Source organism: Neolamprologus multifasciatus, chromosome 18, assembly GCF_963576455.1.
Source record: "Neolamprologus multifasciatus chromosome 18, fNeoMul1.2, whole genome shotgun sequence".
NCBI lineage: Eukaryota > Metazoa > Chordata > Actinopteri > Cichliformes > Cichlidae > Neolamprologus > Neolamprologus multifasciatus.
The window spans coordinates 3,789,190-3,811,083 of NC_140456.1; the positions used below are offsets into that span (position 1 = coordinate 3,789,190).

At 39.7% G+C, this 21,894-nt stretch overlaps 3 protein-coding genes across 3 annotated transcripts; 1 reads left to right on the forward strand and 2 right to left on the reverse strand.

Moving 5' to 3' along the window:
- Positions 1–1,059: 1,059 nt before the first annotated feature.
- Positions 1,060–9,762, forward strand: LOC146497042 (uncharacterized). Its single transcript, XM_085140872.1, has 2 exons — positions 1,060–1,282; positions 7,417–9,762. Exons 1-2 carry the CDS (start codon positions 1,060–1,062, stop codon positions 8,421–8,423), a joined length of 1,230 nt encoding a protein of 409 aa, XP_084996998.1. The 3' UTR covers positions 8,424–9,762.
- A 1,142-nt stretch (positions 9,763–10,904) lies between these two features.
- On the reverse strand, positions 10,905–17,469 carry LOC146497043 (uncharacterized). The gene is made up of 3 exons (XM_085140694.1): positions 16,901–17,469; positions 15,542–15,791; positions 10,905–14,517 (listed from the first exon to the last, which is right to left on the reverse strand). Exons 2-3 carry the CDS (start codon positions 15,774–15,776, stop codon positions 12,893–12,895), a joined length of 1,860 nt encoding a protein of 619 aa, XP_084996820.1. The 5' UTR covers positions 15,777–15,791; positions 16,901–17,469; the 3' UTR covers positions 10,905–12,892.
- A 644-nt stretch (positions 17,470–18,113) lies between these two features.
- epdr1 (ependymin related 1) lies at positions 18,114–21,722 on the reverse strand. The gene is made up of 3 exons (XM_085140981.1): positions 21,429–21,722; positions 19,271–19,479; positions 18,114–18,389 (listed from the first exon to the last, which is right to left on the reverse strand). The coding sequence occupies exons 1-3, from the start codon at positions 21,662–21,664 to the stop codon at positions 18,196–18,198; spliced, it is 639 nt and encodes a 212-aa protein (XP_084997107.1). The 5' UTR covers positions 21,665–21,722; the 3' UTR covers positions 18,114–18,195.
- Between the last annotated feature and the right edge of the window lie 172 nt (positions 21,723–21,894).

A 21,894-nucleotide genomic window follows, 5' to 3' on the forward strand; every position in this document is an offset into this window, starting at 1 on the left:
TGAAGCACTTTGTGATTTTTATCTTGAAAGGTGCTATATAAATAAAGTTTTACTTACTTACTTACTTACAATGTCAGCAACAGCAAACAGAGATATATTTTATTTTCCTTCTTTTTCACTCTTGATGTTCTACTTAACTGATTCAAGCTGAGTACATTTATTAGAATTGAATTCAGACAAACAAAGTTTGTATTCTACTAATTTTATTTTACCATTACATTAGTGTAGCATGAGGTTCAGTTAGCTTTGCATAGAAATAGGAAATAGAAATGTTCTTCAATGAATTAGTTTTTGCTTGTACTTTTTCACTTTTACTTGAGTAAAGAAGTTGAATCAGTACTTCAACTTTTATTGGAGTATATCTGTACTTCTGCATAAGTAAAGAAAGCCTGTATTTGTGCCAGCTCTGGGTTTAAGAAAATAAAGTTTTAAATGATCAGGTAAAATAATTGAAATTGAAATGTTTCTCAAAATATTTCCAAGTTTTGCTGAGATAGAGCACCTTTAAACTAAAGGTTTCCAGCAGTAATCTCACTGCAGCTAATCTCATGGCAGCAGCAGAGCCTCCTTTGGTTTTCTGTGCTTGACAGTATGTCTGATTGAAATGAGAGAAAGACACTGGACAAAGGGAAGTAGCTCTTAATGTGGATCTTGGAGTAGATCTCCCATCATAGGCAGAGAAGTTCTCATGGGTAAAATTAAATGCAACTGATTGTTTATCTGCAGCGTGTTTTTATCATGGATTTGGATTTAGGAAAAGCTGTTTCCTCTTTAGACATGTGTGATTCTGCAGTGTACAACTTTTAATCAAATAGCTGCTTCACACTTTAAGCCACTACCTGAATGTTTTGTAGTCTGAACTTTGCAAATAAGAACACCAGAACTTGAGACTGTCTCACATGGTACTCCCGACACATTTGTCAAATTTGTGCACAAATTTATATATGAGAGACATGCTCGCAGTGTACAGTCCTTCTGGATTATATCTGTGTGTTCCTGTCATCACATTAGTAACATTTCTATTACATCCCTTTGTTTCTGAAGTCCTCCCACATCAACATGAATTGTGAGGAAGAGGAGGGTGTGGATGATCAGCAGGTCTGTAACCAGGAGAGGAATTCCAGTCTGGACCAAAATGACCCAGAGCCTCCACAGATTAAAGAGGAACAGGAGGAAGTCTGCACCAGTCAGGAGGCCGAGGGCATCATCGTCTGGACTGGAAAAGAGCGGCTCAGACTGCTGGATACCATTTGGAAACCTGAAATAAAGCTACACAGAATAGGTATGTTAAACTGTAAATAAAAGTCCATAATAATTATATAACTCTTTTAGGATTTTAAACTCAGCTAAAAGGTACTATAATTTTTAGGGATAGTATAAAGGACGCGAGGAGAGTGTGGAGAGGGAATAATATGAAAGAAATAGTCTAAGGAGGTTGGAAAGAAAAGCGCCTGGACTTCTTTAAGTTGCTTGAAGATGCTTCACCTCTCATCCGAGAAGATGAGCCAAGGTGTGAAAATGGGTGTGGGTCACAATCAGCCAGGGTTTCAGGTGAGCTCATTGTGACTAGGGGTGGGTTTTTATAATCGATTTATCGATTAAAATCGATTCTGGCTTGGATAACGTAAAATCGATTCATTAAAATCCTGAATCGATTTTTTAATATAAATTTATTTTGCCCGAAATGCCAGAATCTCTGGTGAAATCTCACAAAATTTCAACAACCACAGCTAAGACAGTAAATGAGAGCAGGAACACGGATTCTGCACAAAGACTTAAACACACAGCGCAACCCGCGGATCAGAATCAGTGAGATGTCGCCTTTCTCACCTGACCGCACGGACACGGTCGGGGCTGAAAGCCGACAGCTCGCTGATTCTGATCTGTCGGTGGGTCCGCGCTTTGTGTTCATGTCCTTTATGCGCTGATTCTAAAGCTGTTAGTTTTATCTCCCTCCAAACAATATTGACCGAACCAGCAGCAAAAGAAGATCCAAACTACACTTCACATAAACATCGTCATGTATTCACTCTGACTTTTCCTGTTTTGCTTCGACCACGATGCACAGCTCTCTCTCCCTCTCTCTCTCTCTCTCTGTACTGTTTTCTGCATTATTCGCTTGCTTGTTACGCACAAGTCTACCGTTGTTTACAGCGCTGTCGGCCGACGGTTTTTTTTTTCGTTTTATATACTTCCGAAAAGAAAACCTAATTTCTGCCGTTCAATACTGAACAAATTTAAACTTTTTAGAATTATGCAAAATGCAAAATGCTTAGCCGTGTCTCTAATTAAACCGCTGTAACTTCAGAGGTGATGTTCATGTGTTGATTAATGGTTTTCTTTCGTTTTTGATCTACTGCAGAAAATTTTTATAAAATCCAGAACAGGAAAATCGCCTTCATGTTTTTCTATGTTTTATCCTCAACTACTTTGACACAAAGGCATCTGCTGTGACGCTCACACCTTTGATAAAGTCTTGCGTGTGTCAGCTTCCTTTTTATAGATACAAAAATATGTAACTGTACTGATCTGAATTATAATATTTCTGACTGTCAAAATTTCCCAGATTCAAATCGAAGTGAATCGAATCGAATCAAATTAAATCGAATCGTGGATCGAATCGATTCGGGACCTTGTGAATCGGAATTGAATCGATTCTAGAAATCAGTGACGATACCCAGCCCTAATTGTGACCCACACCCGTTTTCACACCTTGGTTCATGTGATTAGGTAGAGGATCATCAGGGGGTCCTTTTGTCCCTCTTTGGGGGGAAACTCCCACTGGGTTTAAATCTGGGACTCTCCACCATTTGACCCTAGAACTGAAGAAGCTTCTCGGATGAGAGGTGAAACGTCTTCAAGCAACTTAAAGAAGTCCAGACGCTTTTCTTTCCAACCTCCTTAAACTACGATGACCTGGATGACTGAGAACCTTCACAGACATGAAAGAAATAGAAACTTGGAGAAATTATTGCAACAAAAGATCTTTTGTCCCGTGGGTTGACCATTGTCCTGATACCAGCCATTTTACTACACATGTGCTCAGGGAACTCTTTGGACATAAAATGCTAAGAGTTCCCTAAATGTGTATAAATGATCCCCCATAAACTTTAATGAACTCGTAAAGATGAGTGGGCCGAAATTTCTCCACAATGATGTGAGAGACTGATTATAAGTCACACAGAAAGTGATGACTTCGAGTTATTACTGCTGGATGTGGTTCTACAAGCTACTGAATCACTAAGAGTGTACTTGGTTTTTCACAGGATCGTAACTCTTCTACTACGGGCTCGCAAAATCGCTAGCCCGACGTCCCGGAGCTAGCGATATCTCCGTTCGGGCGACCAAATTCTATCTCAGCCCTGCCCGTTGGGTTATTATATAGCCCGACAGGTGGAGCTGAGATAGATTTTGGTCGCCGACCGGAGATATCGCTAGCTCCGGGACGTCGGGCTAGCGATTTTGCGAGCCCTGTACAAACTAATGCTGTTGTAATAAACGCAGTATGACATTTAGCTTTGTCTTGCTGATATATGCAAGGTCTTCCTTAAAACTACGTCATCTGGATATACCTTTCAGCATTGTTGGTGCTTTTCCAGATGTGTAAGCTGCCAGGTCAGTGGATACGAATGCACCTCTGTACCAACAAAGATGCAGGTTTTTGAACTGAGTGCTGATTAAAAAGCCAGATGGTGTCTCTCATTTTTAGACCAGAGAATGTGGTAAAGTATTTAAAAAATAAAAAAAATAAAAAAAACTTCACATGTGGTTTCAGTACAGTTTTTGGTCTAATTCCATTTTAAACAAGCTTTGGTTAAGGTTCATAAAGGTTCAACCTAAGATAAGATAAGATAAGGTGAGATAACCTTTATTAGTCTCACGCGTGGGAAATGTTTTGGTCACGGCAGAAAGTACAAGTTTAAGAGTGGTAAATGTTAATAAAACACAATAGGATAGGGTAAGATAAAATAGAATAGAATACTATACAACAAGAATAAAATACTATATACAATAGAATAAAGTACTATACAAATAAGATAAAATACTGTGCTCTGTTGTAGTAGGAAAAAAATTGCACTTTGTAATATTGCACATCAGGGAGACTGTTACAATTGTGTATCTGATGTGTGTGTGTCTGTCTGCACGTGTGCAGTCATCTGCAGACACCATGTTGTAGAGTCTGACAGCAGTTGGAAGGAAAGACCTGAGGAATCTCTCCATCCCACATCGTGGGGGCCGCAGCCACTGAAGGAGCTGCTCAGTGTTGTTAGAGTCTCCTGCATGGAGTGGGAGATGTTGTCCACCAGGGATGACAACTTAGCCACCATTTAGGGCATCCTAAAACAGTGCTGGCCCTCCAGATTAGCCTGTTCAGTCTCTTTCTGTCCCCAGCAGACCACACAGTAAAAGATGGCTGAGCCCACCACAGACTCATAGAAGGTCTTCAGGAGTGGGCCCTTCACTCCACAAGACCTGAGTCTTTGCAGCAGGTACAGCCTGCTCTGCCATCTTCTGTAGAGGGCATCTGAATTGTGAGTCCAGTCCAGTTTATTGTTCAGATGAACACCAAGGTGCATGTAGCTATCCATAGCCTCATTGTCCATACCTTGGATGTTTGTGCTTGCGGAAGTCCACCACCAGTTCCTTGGTTTTACTAGTGTTGATCTGGAGGTAGATCTGCTGGCACCAGTCCACAAAGTCTCTGTACTCCTTGTTGTCCCCATCAGTGATGAGGCCGACTATTGCAGAGTCATCAGAGAACTTCTGCAGGAAGCACTGGGTGGAGTTGTGGGAGAAGTCTGCAGTGTAGATGGTGAAGAGGAACGGAGCCAGAACCGTTCCCTGTGGGGCCCCTGTACTGCAGATGACTGCCACACAGCCCTGAGTTCTCACATACTGTGGTCGGTCGGTGAGGTAGTCCATTATCCATGTTGTGAGGTGATGGTCCACTCCCGAGTTCTCCAGCTTGTCCTTCAGGACCGTGGGAAGAATGTTGTTGAAGGCACTGGAGAAATAAAAGAACATTATTCTCACAGTGCTCCCAGCGGTCTCCAGGTGAGAGAGTGAACGATGTAGGTGGTGAATGACAGCTTCATCTGCTCCAATGCCAGGCTGGTAGGCAAACTGAAGTGGGTCCAGTGATGAACTCACCAGGCGTGGAAGCTGAGCCAGGACCAGCCGTTCCAGGGTCTTCATCAGGTGGGCCTGTAGCTGTTGAGGTCCTTGGGACGTGGAGTCTTTTGCACTGGTACAACACAAGAGGTTTTCCAGAGGTGTGGAACTCTCCTCAGGCTCAGGTTGAAGATGTGCTCCATCACCCCACAGAGTTGATCTGTGCAGGACCTGACGACCCTTGAGCTGATGTCGTCTGGACCCGCTGCCTTCTTGGTTCTGGTCTTCCTCAGTTCTGGTCGAGAGAGACAGGCTGGAGCCTTGTGTCGGTTGTGTGCTGGATGCTGTGTTGGGGTGGGGAGTTGTGAGCAGGGTGAGTAGAAGAGGTGTGATGTGTCAGAGGTGGAACAGCAGCAGTGAGGGTGGGTGAGTCTGCAACCGATGTTGAAGACTGCCTCATGGATAAATCAAACCTGTTAAAGAAGTGATTCAGTTCACTTGCCCACCTTGCATCCCCCACAGGCAGAAAGTTCTGATCCTTGTGATCCGAGATGGTTATAAGGCCTCTCCAGACTTCGCTAACATTGTTCTGCAGAAGCTGGTCTTCCATCTTCTTCCTGTAGCTGGCCTTTCCATTCCTGATCAGGCCTTTCAGCTCTCTCTGCACCCTTTTCAGCTCCTCCTTGTCTCTGGCTTTGAAGACCCTCCTCTTCTGCTTGAGGATTGCTTTAATTTCTGGGGTAATCCAGGGTTTGTTGTTGGAGAAACACTGCACAGTCCTGGTGGGTACGGTATTATCCACACTGAAGTTATTGTAGCCAGTAAAACAGGTCACAAGGCTGTCTCTTTTGCATTGGCATACAGTAGGTCCAATGTTTTATTGTCTCTCGTGTGGCACGTCACATACTGGGTGAAGGTCGGCAGTGTCAGTGCTTCTCTCCAGGTCTTCTCAAATAGAGGAGGCAAAATTATGCAATTGTCGTTGTCAAATTGACTTCAGTGTGAATGCACACTGCAGTCGACTGCACTCAAATCGACTGGTTTTCCATTACAACCCAGTATTACCTTGTTTACGTGCTTGTTGTCATAAGAACCTGTGTACGCATCCTGCGACATAATTAATATGTGACATACAACAAAGGTGGATGTCGAAGCAAATATATCCCTGCTGCTCAGTCTGTAGCTTTTCGTCACACTTGGGAGAACACGGCGTTGTTTTTTGTAGTAATTTCCTTTGTTGCAGAGTTTCAGAAATGGTGGTTTTGACACGTGAGCAAGATGCTCTCATGACTCATCGAGTGATGCTACTGACCAGCCAATGTGACGTGCAGCGTGACAACGTCACATTTTAGTACCTGTTTGGATCACTTGGAACCCTGGGCAAGCAGGTACTAAAACAGTACCTGGTACCAGGCACTGTGACCTAATGGAAAATCCTGGAAACTGTGCGAACCGTGCCGAGTTGATCTGAGTAGGTACTAGTGGACAAGGGGCTTTAGATTTAAACCAAATAGGGCCAAACCCTTGAGCCAAAAAAAGTAGATGAGCTAAAAACACAGATGGGGGTGAAAAAAACAAGACCTAAACACTAAAGTTAAAAGGTTTGATATGAGGGAGCTCTTTCTTACACAGAATAACCTGAGAAAGAGAGAGTGGCTTATTTTTCAAAGATGGTTACCACAGTAGGTAAAAAACATTTTTAGGTCACTGTTTGTGGGGTCAAATAGTGTTCAGTCCTTATTCTAGTTTAGTTTATATCTGCTGCCACTTGTCCATGAAATCCATAATTAAACACAGGTGTCTTAAGAGATTGATTGCCAGTTTTGTCTTCTTTGTTACAGGAAAACACAAAAATCTAGATTCCCTGCAAGTCCAATCTTGCCTTGCAAAAACTAGAAATTTATTGGAAAGGAAAGTCCAGTGCTTCTCAGTAATATAACTGAACACCGTACCAAACCATCATTTCCCTAAATTATTGCTACTCATTGTATACATGCTTAAGTTATGCAGCAGTGTCCCATCTACGATGAATTCAAAACACAACACCAAAAACTACTCACAAACGCACACCTTAGCAAACATGTCACTCTAGTCCTCAAAGAGTCGCACTAGCTTCCAATTCAGCAAAGTGTGGAACTGAAGGAAAATTAAAATTAGCTGCAGCTGAGCTCACTGTCACAGTTTTTTTTTCTGCAGCAGCAACCATCAGCATTAATAACCAGTGGGAAGCAGTTAATTGAACAATTTCTATTTTCTCCTGTGTTTTATACACTAAACTTTTTTATGTTTAATGTCGTTGTACAGACCTCCACCAGCAGGATATCGGTAAGGAGGAAGAAGTTGTCACAGATCAGCAGGTCTGTAACCAAGAGAGGAACTCCAATCTGGACCAGGAGGATCCAGAACCTCTGCAGATTAAAGACGAACAGGAGGAAATCTGCATCAGTCATGAGGAAGAACCGCTTGTATTGAAGGAGGAGACTGAGACCTTTATGGCTGCTTCTACTTACGAGGAATGTAAATCAGAAGCAAGCAGTGACCAGTTCCTTTTTCACAACTCTCCTGACCCAGAAAGCCTAGAACAAGAAGAAAGCGAGCATGTGGACTTAACATCAAGTAAAAAATTATTAAAATGTGACACTTGTGGAAAATTTTTTCAGTATCAGTCCAAACTTAATAGACATCTGAGAGCTCACACAGGTGAGAAGCCATATTTTTGTGCCACATGTGGGAAGAGATTTAGTCAGATGATACACTTAAGAAAGCACATCAGAATTCACACAGGTGATAAGCCTCATCCTTGTAGCATCTGTGGAAATAAGTTTAATGACATGTCAGCATTCAAATCGCACATGAGAATTCATACCGGTGAAAGACCATATTCTTGTAGCACCTGTGGGAAAAGTTTTAGCCAAATGATACACTTGAAAATTCACATGAGAGTTCACACAGGCGAGAAGCCGTATTCTTGTGATATGTGTGATAAAAGATTCACTAATTTGATAAACTTGAAAACGCACATAAGAATTCACACGGGAGAGAAACCACATTCTTGTAACATCTGTGGGAAAACCTTTCGTCAGAATTCGACGTTGCAAACTCACCTAAGAATCCACACAGGTGCGAAACCATATTCTTGTAGCACCTGTGGAAAAAGATTTAGTCATATTAAAAACTTGACAACTCACTCAAGAATTCACACAGGTGAGAAGCCATATACTTGTAGCACCTGTGGGAAAAATTTCAGTCAGTTGACTCATTTAAAAAGTCACATGAGAATTCATACTACCTTACAAAATGTAGCAGAGTAGGAGTGTGTGACTGTTAGAATGCATAGTGAGGGAAATCACAGCTACACACGAGGGGAAAAAAAGATGACCTTATATTCTGGTCAGTATGGAATAGCTTTTAATAATAGTCATTCAAGTTGGCTGTGTTTTTTTTCTGATGTAATTGGAAGCCCAGTTTTATAAAGGGTCTCAAATAAGCCACTTTTTAGAACATTTCCTACTGAACTATCTTCAATATGTATTAACATTTCACGGTACAAATTTTAAACCTGTATAACCAGTCCTGTGAAATTTTAGCTTCATAAATTAAACAAAAACAAAACAAAAAGTTATATGTTTTAAGTTACTTTCAAAACTTAAATGGTTTCTAACTAAGTCGTAAAGTGATAATATTCTATTTTCATTCAGCTTTCAAGCATTTGAGCAAATACGATAAATATTTTAACAAAAACAAAAATATCCGTAAAGAGTTTAATCCGAATAGAACAAGTTTCTAGATGGTTGTGTAATTACAACTCAGAAAATAATTTCATTAGATATTTGCATGTTTAACCTCCTAGGACCTGCCGTCCACATATGTGGACATCACATTTTGGGTTATTTAGACCAAAATACTAAATTTTGCTCAACAATGGCCTGATATCCACTTACGAGGACATTATACTGCTACTGTTCTATCAAAATTTTAAACAAATATCCTCATGTGGCTCTCATTTTTCTTAGAAACAAAAGTCAGGTAAAAAAAAATCTGGTAATTCTTTGTTTTTACATTCATCAGGTCCCAATATGCCCAGATATCAAAGATAAATTAAAAATGAATGCCATGGAAGAGTTTGGGTCTTAGGAGGTTAATCAAATCATTAAATCTGATCAAAACAGAGCCTTCTCCAATTTACATAATGTTATGTTTCAAAGTGCGGGCATATTTTCCCTCTTTTCATATTTTAACAAGAATTATCAGAGTTGTCCAAAAGCAGTATTTTTTTTCCTCTTCTGCCTGTCAGCTTAGACATTATCATATTATAATATACTATGTTACATATAATAATAATAATAATAATAATAACTGAAATAACACAAATAAAATGATAAAATAAGCCAATAAAAGAAACAAACAAGAGGATCCTATAGAGACTTCATAGAATGTATCTTGGAAAAGCTACATATGTTTGGCACAAAGGTGATTTTTACACCATAATTCGTATTTTAAAAGCTGCTAGACAGGACAGGATTTAATTTCTTAAAAAGCATCAAATTACATTTCTATAAAAATAAAAAGTTTCTGTTGAACCTTCTCCAATTTGAATAAAAATGTTCAGAGTTGTGTAAACAGTAGGACTCAAAATGGTTGGTAGGTAGAGTAGGGAGAAAAAAAGGGCTGAAAGTGCGTCACCATTTAAAAAAAAAACAAAAAAAACAACTTCAATATATGAAGCTAAAATTTCACGGCAATCAGTATAAATGGTTAAAATTTCTACTGTAAAATTTTTATGCAAATCTGAGATGGGCTAGCAGAAATCTTTGTTGATTTGACACAGACTTACCCAGAAGTCAACAAGTAACATAAGCCCAGTTTATGAATAGCAGGTTTACTCTTCAGCTTCAGAAGCTTTTATAAGTGCTTTGAAGTCTGCCATGGAGACAAAGTTCCGGCTTGAATATGCTCTGAAGGTTATTTCATCACCGAGATGGAAAAAAAGAAAATATTATTCTACTAATTTATCCTAGTTTTAAATATTTGATATTTTTATTGTTTTATTAGCCACTAAACAGGTTCCACTACATTTAAAAACTGAAAAAGATCTAGAAACACATAACATATTTTTTTATGAACATTAGTTATTTTGTGGTGATATTTATTTTAATGAAGACTAAACTTGATTTTTATCCTGTCCTGTATATTTAATCTCGTGCACTGTTTATTTGTGATGTGGGTCATTTATTGTAAGATGTCAACACGATGTAATTAAAACTTTTGTCGAATAATTTGGTCTAATGTGTGATCTTTAAAAAAAAAAAAAATTAACCAGCCCTGTGTGCCATATTTAATGTCAAAGTAAACTTGTTGAACGAAGATCAACTTGACCAATTGAAAAACTGATCACTGTCACAAGATGGCAGTAATTTGAAGTTTGCAAATAGGTAAGACGCTTTATGACAGAATGCTGTTTGAGATGCAAGAGGAGAGATTGTGGCCACTCAGATTTTAGATCATATGTGTTCATAGATTTCACTGGGCATGTACTGCCTGATTTGCTTGCCCTAACAGAAAGTCACTATTAAGTTTTTTTTTCTCCTGTTGGCTCTTTTTCGTCACTAATAGGGGAGGTTCTTAATTGTAATCTCAGGCGCAGTGTGTGCACAGAAGCCCTCCCCTCCTGCAGTTCAAACCCTTTCAAGAGTCAAACAAATAGAAGAAAACGGGAAACTGGGAGAAAAATTATTTCAGTGACCAAGAGTAATACTATCATCAAAATATGGAAAGAAAATCTAAGCTTTACTATATATATAAAAATTGTTCATTAACGCTTTCACGCATAGTGGTCGCTACAGTGGACAGCTATTCAAAGGCTCTTTTCTTGTATTTGTGTCAGTGTTAATGGTATACTTAAACCACTACATTGGACACCATTGTGTCACTCCATTCCCTGCCACCCACTCCAAAGGTGATGTTGTCCACCTAAATGGACATGAAAAAAACTTTGAAAAGTACCTGTTTAAAAAATGAAGTTCAAAAATCTTTTTTTCATGCCTAAAGATGAGTGAAAATACTTAAGAAAAAATAATCCAGATTGAGGTTGTCATAATTCCTGCATGAAAGGGTTAATCATAATCATGGCAAAATGTTCATTGATCATGATTTTGATTTGAAGACATACTCCCAAGCCGTACTCTGAAAGATCAATGAAGTCTACATTTGTGCAACTCATCAAGCACAAATGATCAATTACAACACAACAGGGAAAAAACAATATATTAAACAAACCCAAGTGTAAAAGAAAACATAACTTGCAGCTCATGTTAACTCAGAGAAGTTCCAGGTGTTACAGTTTATTCATAAAGAAACAAGGTTAAAGTTCACTGACCAGAAAAAAACAACTCTTTGTCTTGATTAATGGGAAAACCCCAAAGTGGATATTTTCCTGTTTGGTTGACCTAAAGCCACTTTAAACCTTGTTGATTAATGGAAAAACATGGAACTAAGGCCAACATTTTGACAAAAAGAAACAACGTTTACAAAATCAAGGACCAGAATAAAGACCAACTTAGTGGAGTCGCATTACTCGTGTTATTGGTTGATTGTGATCCTGGATGAATCTCTGATCAAGTAATTTTGTTTGCCCAGTTGAGCAACATGATTATGGAGGACCACAAGAGCCACACACACCCCAAAAAAATTTTATGCTGCAATTTTGAATTGTTAATGCAATAAAATGCATTTGCAAATTCAGTTACAAATGTGTTTTTTTAATTATTTTATTTATTTAAACATTACAAAAGTAACTTTTTAATAATTACATTTTAAATAAAGACTATTTATAGATCAATATTTTAAAGTTATTTATTAATCCATTGATAAATACGTCAAATCGAAAATGGATTTCACAAAAAAGAATTGAACTCTCAAAAAAACCCTCATTTGACAAATGCCATTCAGCGGCTGTTTCTACACTCTGCCCAACACGGATATGTGAAGAATGTGAAAGGACTCTGCTGTGAAATGGAGAGCCAAATCTCCGAGTCTTTGCCTGTGGACAGCCTGACCACCTGTTAACGGTAACATTTTAACATGGCTAATGTTGGCATCACTGCATGTAGTGCCACAATTTTTTAAGTTAAAGAGTTTTTCCTTCCCACTTACACCAAGTTGTTGTTTATAGAAGGACATGTGACTGTTGGCATTTTCTCTCTATTACTGTAGGGACGTCACTTTACAACTCAGAAAAAAGTCATGAGTTTAAAACACATCTTTATTTAAACCTTATAAAACTCAAAACCCTTCAGCATCTTCTGAAGTTTAATTATCATGAAAATGAACATCAAGTTCATAATGATGTATTTGTGTCTTCTGTGTGACACTTCCCTGCTTTTAATATTGTGCAGTGAAACCTCTGAACAACAGAGAAATTAAATATTTGCCATAATAAGCAACAAGTGACAAAAAAAACATATTTCTCTATAACAAAGCTGTTTAGTGGAACAAGTTTATCTACAACTTGTGCTTGTCACCTCTACAGCCTAAAACAATAAAAATATGAATTCAGACAAATATAAAACCAGACTTTCCCCTGCATCATATGAATAAGACAATTAATAGAATAAACAATTGTTACAGTTAGTTATTGTGTAAAATAAATATATGCCGTATTGAGCTGAATAATACCTGTGGGATAATCATATTTTATCCCACAGGTGTGATTTGCACTGTCATTGCTGGCTCTACTATTAACACACATGCTACACTGACACATTTCTTAAGCAGGAAACTTTTAACCAGTCGTCATGTGACTTGTCATGTGAGATTTCATGTTCGTAACATTACGGAATCTTTTCCCACAGGTACTACACAAATATGGCTTCTCGCCTGTGTGAATTCGCAGGTGATTTTGCAACTGTGCCAACTGAATGAAACTTTTCCCGCAGGTGCCACACGAATATGGCTTCTCGCCTGTGTGAATTCGCATGTGAGTTTTCAATGTTGATAATTCTCTAAATGATTTCCCACAGGTGCTACAAGAATACGGCCTCTCACCTGTGTGTACTGTCATATGTCTTTTTAAACCGGACAGGCCACAAAATCCTTTCCCACAGGTGCTACAAGAAAATGGCCTCTCACCTGTGTGAGTTCTCATATGCCTTTTCAGGTTTTGCAGCTGAATGAAACCTTTCCCGCAGGTGCTACAAGCATGTCGCTTCTCACCTGAGTGAATTTTCATGTGATTTTTGAATCCTGTTAAATTACTAAATCTTCTTCCACATGTAATACAACAATATGGCCTCTCACCTGTGTGTATTCTCATGTGAATTTTCAAGTATACCATCGTAGCGTAGCTTTTCCCACAGGTGCTACAAGAATGAGGCTTCTCACCTGTGTGAATTTTCATGTGAGTTTCTAGTCCTGATTTATAAGTGAATTTTTTCGCACATGTGCTACAAGAGTATGGTTTTTCACCCGTGTGGATTCTCATGTGTTTTTTGCACTCTGATGAGCTAATGAAGCTTTTCCCACATGTGCTACATAAATATGGTTTCTCACCTGTATGGATTCTCATGTGAATTTTTAAATTTGGTGTCTGGGTGAATCCTTTCCCACAGATGCTGCAAGCAAATGGTTTCTCGCCTGTGTGACTCCTTACGTGACATTCCAGTGATGATTTCTTTCTGAAACTGCTCCCACAGATCCTACAAGAATAAGGCTTCTCACCTGTGTGAATTCTCATGTGAACTTTCAAGTTTATCATATGCTTGAATCTTTTACCACACATGCTACAAGAATGGGGCTTTTCATCCGAGTGAACTTTTATATGACTTTCCAAGTCGGATTTCTTGTAGAATTTTTTTCCACAGGTGCCACACAAATGTGGCTTTTCACCTGTGTGAATTCTAAGGTGGCTTCTGAAGGGTGATGAGAAACTAAATGTTTTCCCACAGGTGCTACAACAATATGGCTTCTCACCTGTGTGGACTCTCATGTGACTTTTCAAGTTTATCATTTGACTGAATCCTCTCCCACAGGTGCTGCAAGAATGTGGTCTCTCACCTTTATGAACTCTTAGATGTCTTGTCAAAGAGGATTTATAGTAAAAGGTTTTTCCACAAATGTCACATTTTACAGAGTTTTCACATGTTTCAGATTTACGCCGGGCCTGCGACAGGCGCTTATTTCTGTTTATTTGAGGTCTTTTCTTCAGCTCTGCATTTCTAGTTGAGTCCACATGCTTGCTTTCTTCCTGTTTTAGTACAAGATGCTCTCCCTTTTGACTTGTGCAGAGTTCCTTCTGTTCCTCTTTCATCGGTGAAGGGTCATCATTGTTTATACTTGAGTTCATCTCTTGATTAAAGTCCTGCTTGTCTGTGAGAACCTCCTCTTTACAGTCATGCTGTTGTGGGAAATCTGAAAGGAGAAACATTACAGGAAAACAAACAATTGAGAAAATATAATCCTAACTATTAGCAGGTCTTTACTTTGTGAGCATGTCACTCACATTTACCAATGAAATTTATTCTTCAGTTGTGGCAGACCATTTTGGACACTGGTGCAAGTGAATGCATAGTTCTTGGATTCTAATTTGCAAAAATTATCTCAATATTTCGATGTTTGTGATTATCAAACTGTAGAAATATATCTCTCATTAGCTGACTGGCCTCTCCCCACTGTGGGTGAATCAGACTGTGGATCAGGGAGAATCCATGCTTTACACATGTCAGTGTTTCTGTTTATATGCTCCCAGTCTGAGATGCACAATCTGAGCTGTTAAACTTCTTCTCGTGATCTTGTGCTTATCCTGTTTGACACTACTGCTGCTCCCTGCATATCCTCTCATCTCCATTCATGTCCTTCAACCCACTTTTGAAACTAACAGCATCAGTATCTGTATTGTTTTAAACTTGCTTGAGTAAACATTTGTACCTCTATTAGCGAATAACGTTTATGATGTAGAAGCACATAATGACAGACACGACGATTCATCACAGTTGCTGAAAACAGTAAGTGTCAAACTTACTGACGTGTTTTAAAGGCTCAGAGACACTTTAGTGCACATGTTACATTTGTCAGAATTTTATAAAATTAGTTATTATTAAACTGAGGTTTCTTCCTGTTAAAAGGGAGTTTTTCCTTCCCACTGTCGCCAACGTGCTTGCTCATAGGGGGTCATATGATTGTTGGGTTTTTCTCTGTATGTATTATTACAGGGTCTACCTTACAATCCCTTGAGGGGACTTGTGATTTGGTGCTTTATAAGAAAATAGAATTAAATTGAACTTTAGTTGTGAAAAGTAAAAACTGATTCTTGCCTTAATGCCATTTGTTGCAGCTGTTAAATTCATCATGTATGGCTAAAAATAAAAGTAACTCTGATTGGGGTCCAGCGTGAGTCATATTCCTTTTTAACTGAGACTGTTACAGTTTTACAAACCTGTGCTGCGTAAGTTTATTTCTGGTTTCCACATGTTATCCAGGAGTCTGAGCTGTTCTTCCCCGGTCCAGACGATGATGTCTTCAGCTTCCTGCTTCACTACAAGCTGCTCTCCCTCTCGACTGATGCAGAGTTCCTTCTTTTCCTCTTTAATCGGAGGAGGATCTGGGTCCTTTTGGTCCAGGCTGTTGTTCCTCTCCTGGTCATCCAGACCCTCCTCTTTCTCACAATTCATTTTGTTGTGGGAGGTCTTGAGGAACAGTGGGACATAAGAAAAATGTTACCAATATGATGACAGGAAAATACACTTGTAAGCAAAAGCTGCCATACCTGGATGTGACACGTTCACACTATCTGTTGTTTAACACGTTAGTGACTTATAAAACACATTCATGTTAACTGTCACAGTTTAACATGGGCACCAGTCTGCTCAACATGATTTAATATTGTGGCATGACTTACTGCGCCAGTCTGCACGCCAAGATACTAACCCCCAGTTTATTGTGAATGTTAGTGCTGCATAATGAGCAGTCCATTTACATGATTTAATGCTGGAAATAGTTTATTTTGTCCTAACAGAATGTTTTTATTTCAGGATATAACCTGAGGTGCTAACTGACTGATCTTTGTCCGTGCATGAACATGTGCATTGGTGAGTTCAGAGCACTCTGCAATGATCAGTGTATTAAATGAAGCTGCAGGGCAGATGTGGTGGATCTTATGGAAATAATCTATTGTAACAGACCAACCTACAGATTTTTATCAGAATAATGTCGCAGCTGCCTTTGGTTCTGGTTTGGTCTGCGTCAGTCAGTCACTTTGCAGCTTTGCAGGAGCTGAGTCTTCTAATGTCTGTTACTGTCCTGTATACGCTCAGCATCTGACAGAAGACTCCATCACAGCTGTCTGAATGTATACAGTTATTATGATCACAAGCTGCTGCTCACTGTGTGGGAGAGCCTGCAGGTTCAGACAGAGGAAGGCTATTTTGGCCCCTTATTATTTTTTTTCTGACAGTTTATACAGGCCAAACATAATGTTGCAAAAACACACCTGCCCCCGCAGGCGGCCGCGGGCTGAGGGACAAAGAGCCGACGGTAGCACACTGCTGATAACAGAAGCTTCCTGTCATCGACTCTTTGATTTTAATGTATAAAAACCAGCTTATAGTAAAGTCGCTCTCCCCTGTATCGTATCGGATGCTATATGCTAAAATCCTCCATTTAAAAACAAGAGGAGGACTTGTGTTATTTCTATAAAAACCTAGCTCACACCGGCTCATTGATTTCAGTCTGTTAGCATTCAAACTGAGCTCGTGAGCGCTATGTTAGCTCATTGACACGTCACAGTTTTACACACCTGTTATGTGTCACTCTATCTCAGCTGTCTTTATATCCCGCAGTCTGCTCTGATGGTTGATCTCTCATACCGCACGATCGATTTTTAACCACCGGTAGTCTCTAATGTTGACAAACTCTCTGAAATACGGAAATGACGCCTGAGCACTGACAGTTGCGTCACTTCCGCATTTCGCCGTTGGATTTTGGGCAGATTAGAGGCCTCAAAATTCATATTCATAAGTCCAAATGTTTAGGAAGACATCCCTCTTTTTATGTATTCTCCTTTGAACTTGTACAGTATCTTAACTCAATTAAGAACTCCACTAACCCAAAAGCTATAAAAACTATTGGTGTTTGTGAAAAAATCAAGATCTTTCAATCACTTTATTCTTTGGCTTGATCAGTTACTTTCCCCCTCGCATATTTATATTGTTGTTTCTGAATACTGTTCTTGTATTTGTTTATCTATGCATACAATTTTGTAAGTATAACACCATTATTGTGGTACTGTTTAATTCCATTTTGTATTGTACTGAAGTTTAAATAAAGGTTTGGGGGAAAAAAAAGAAGATTAGAGGCCTCAAAAGCGCAGTGCCCCCCCTCCCCCCCCCCCCCCCCCCCATGACTAGACATCAGCTTTCTTTGATGTTAAAATTCAAATGGTTTTGTGGTAATAAAATGTCTATAAAATAAGGGAAACAATCTACGTACACCTGCTTACATTTCTTACTGTGTTTAGCTGTGGGGGATCAATTTAAATGGCAAAAGAAGAGTCATACGGAAATTAACTCAAAGCTGGCAGTCTGGAAATGATGGTTTACCCATAACTGTAATAATGAGATCAAAACTCTTAAAGTCCCTTTCGAGCACAGAGTCAACTGAACGTAATTGAATGATGTCATGTGATGGATTTTATAGCCAAAGGTACCATCAGGCTCTAAGTGAGGACACACAAAAAAATAATGTTTACTTAAAGTGTCTGACAGTTATAGAAAGCTACTGCATTCATAAAATGTTGTATCCAGTTTTATGGTAAGTATTTTAATTCATACTACTTTATACTTCAACTTCACAACATTTCAGAGGAAAATAATCGTTTTATTCCAGTGATATCTGACAGTTTTAGCTTTGAGTCTTTACACATCACGCTTCATACAAGTATCCCAAATGTCGTAGTGAAATTTAAAGATACAAGTGACAAAATAAAAGCAGGTTACAAAATAGTAGTGATTTGTGAATGACTAAACAGGGAAGTGGTTTCAGACTTAAACTGCAGTTTAGCTTTTAAGGTCAAAGGTGAGATCTGATGAGGTCTCAGCACTCGAGGTCGACCATCCTCTCAGGCCGGGCTGACTGGCATGTGCTCGGTGGGGTGAAAACGTTGGGGTCGCTGATTCCCAGCTCCAGGCTGAAGAAGCGGGTGGAGGTGGTGACACTGCTGTTCCTCGTGTAGGTCTCCTGCACTGGGTAGCAGTCCTTCATGGTGTAAACGCCCACCCAGGTCTCATCTGGTGGAGAGACGAGGACAAGTTACTGAAATAGCAGATTTCAGATGAGGTGCCAGCTCTGCCTCGGTGCCTTTTGAGAAGCAGCACACAAAAACCAAAGGTTTTCTCACAGTGGGTAGTGGGAGTTGTGGCTGTATTGGCGAATCATTGGAGAAAGTCTTGTAGTAACCCCTCTCAAACCAATAAAAACAATCTTCCCAAATTTTGGACCAACCACTCTTACCTCATCTCCACCACCATGGCTCCAGTGCCTAATCGAAAACTGTACCAAGAAAAGTGCAGTCAGATTTTGGATGTAGGAAACATCTGACTGGGAACGCCTTTATTTTCAGCATGACAGTGATGAAAAACACTGCCAATAAAAGCATATCTGGATAGAAAAAAACACTTTCAGTCATGGACTGGCCTCCACAGAGCCTGAACCTTAATTTTATTAAAGCAATGTGACAGAGAATGGAACAAAAAGCAGCCGACATCCACAGAAAAGCTTTGAATGTCCTTCAAGACGTCTGGAGAAGTTTTGCTGAAGATTATTTAAGAAATTACAAGAAAGTTGCCTAAGAGAGTTCAGAGAGTTCAGGCTGTGTTGAAGAATAAAGGTGGTCACACCATATATTGACTGTCAAGCCATCCTTTCAACTCCTTATACACATATATACTGTTTATTGCATTTTCCTAGATAAATATAAAGAAATCATTTAGAAGCTACAGCCACGCTCATAATTCAATAAAACTTGCCAGACATGAAAGAAAGAACCACAGTGAAAGGGCTTATTCTTATTATAAAGCAGCTGCAGGACGTGCTGAATTTAGGCTAACACTGACCTAACTCTTCAGCGCTCACTATGGCCTGTTTGAAAGCATAAAAATCTCAGACTTACGCTTGCGTGCCGGCTTCCTATCTGACCACTCCTGAACCTCAATGCTGTCCCCGGGGCCGCCGATGAAGTATTGGTCCTCAAAGGTGGAGTTATCAGGGACGTCGAAGGGATCCCAGGCTTCAGTCAGAGCGATCTTTGAGCATTCCTTCGTCTTCTGGTCAATCTGGAACATCACCATGCTCTGATACAAGTAGATATACTCAAAAAACCTGAAACAAAGAGGTTAAAGAAGTTTTTGGATGGGATTGTGCAGAGGACAAAAGACACAGAGAGCGGTGTATAAACACAAACAGTGGGAAAAAAAGATAAAATAGATGTTGCTTGACTCACAATTTTGAGCTGTGAAAAAAAGTCTCACCACCAAGCATCAACCTGCGGAGCTAAAAGACAATCTCGAGATATCAGAAATTGTAGTTCCCCTAATGTCCACTAGAGTCTGGCTCCACAGCTGAGTCATTCTGCACAGACTCCCAGGTTCAAATGACCGATTTTACAGTAGAACTAATCATGTTTACAGCCTGCTACAAACCCATTTTTGGTGTCCCCTTGATAAGAACTCTACAGAGGCTGATTTAACTGGAATGTGTTTTAATCATTTCTATGTTTGGCCTCAGCTCCAGTAAATCCAGTGAAAGAACCGGAGCGCTCCACCGTGTTTGTCCTGTTGGTGCCTTTTGGAGCATTTTTAATGAATTATCTAACAAATCGTATATCCTGGTGTTTAAGAAGTTTGTGCTTCAGTTTTGGTAAAGTCTAATATTTTATTAGTCTGTTACTTGCTGGATCTGTGTCATAACACTGCATGCTCTCATCCAAACATGGTCACATCCAGCTGAAGCAAACCACCTGAGCAGTGGCCAAAACATAAAACATTCAACATTCAAATCGCAGAATCCAAAACCAGTGGGCAACATCGTGGATTCTTCTTCCATTTCTTATGCACAGAAACTATAGGGCATCTATTTGGGCAGTAAGAAAACTGTCCAAGAGTTTGATAGTGTCTCTGTCTTCTAAAGTCTTTCTTCAAGTTTAACTACAGCATGAACGTTTCGCTTCAGTGTATCTGAGACTCTGAAGATGGTTACTTTTGGCAGGCTAGTCCTCTGTGCCCAAACCAAACACTCCAAAGTCGCTCTGTGGCCTCGTTTACCAGCCAGGGAACATTTCACAACTCCAGACTTTAGTCCAGGCTGAGACTATGTGTACCACTGCAGCTGTGACGAACACGACTCAGAGTGCACTGAAAAAAGGCAGCTGACGGAGGGTCAGGGGCAGCACTGGTGTTACAGGCTGGTGAAGTGTTCAAACAGACTGTTCATGACCCTTTTTAGAACACAAAAATGCAAAAAACTAAACAAAACATTGTTTTATAGATTAATAGTACAGTTATATTAATAATAATAATGGATTGGATTTATATAGCGCTTTTCAAGGCACCCAAAGTGCTTTACAATTCCACTATTCATTCACTCTCACATTCACACACTGGTGGAGGCAGCTACAGTTGTAGCCACAGCTGCCCTGGGGCAGACTGACAGAAGCGAGGCTGCCATATCGCGCCATCGGCCCCTCTGGCCAACACAAGTCAGTCTCTGATGTGTTTTTTAATCCGATCTTTAGCACTGATGTGTAACACATGGGAAAATAATTGATCCATTAATCGAATATGACCTTTATAATCATTATTACTACTACTATTATTACTTTTTGTAGTGTTTGCAGTATAAATAACTATGGGTGTAAATTATGGGTTGGTTTTGTGAATAAAAATACACATAAACTATAAAACAAAGCCGATCTTACAGAAAAGAAGAGCTTAAAGCTGGGAACAAATCCATTATAAATCAGCTTTATTCATCCCAATAGCAACATTTACAATATTTAAGAAAAGTCTCCACACCAGCCAATAACATTGTTCCTTATTACGCTTTATAAGTGACCTTCTAAGCTTTTACAAAACAGCTAAGTACAGTGTTAAGTAGAACATGGTATCATACTGTGTTTTTTGTTAAATGATAAATGGAGTGACGCTTATATAGATGATTTGGAGATTATTAAGCGCAGATTTACAGCTGCAGCTTGTTTTGTTGACTGTGCGCAGTAATAAAACGCAGTCTGTAAACAACATGTTTACTTTGTGTTTATTTACTGGTCTTACCTCTGACACGGGGTGTGCTTCTTGTGCTGCTGCAGGACTCGGATCCTCTGGTTCAGGGCGTCGTACGAGACGGCGGCTCGGCTGTTCCTGCCGGTGCTGTGGTCGTACACAACCCACCTTCCCTCCCACTGCAGCGGGGCGACGCAGGGCCCGACCGCCGGGGACGCATCCATCCGCGGGAGGACGAAGACAGAGGCCCCAGCAGCGGCCACAAACACGAGCAGAAGTCGGTGCATTGTGCCAATACAACCCTGAGTCCCGTTCACCACTAACAGCCCGGCAGATCCCTAGAATAAAGAGGAGATGGTTTTCCGGTTTTATCTTTCAAAATTAAAGCACAGGTAGTTAACATTTTCCTCCAGATATTACAAAACAAGCACATAATGAGGAAAATATAGACACTTGTTTCCGCCACTGAAACAAAATAAATAAATAAAAAAAAATGCAGATTTAAATAGAAATTTTG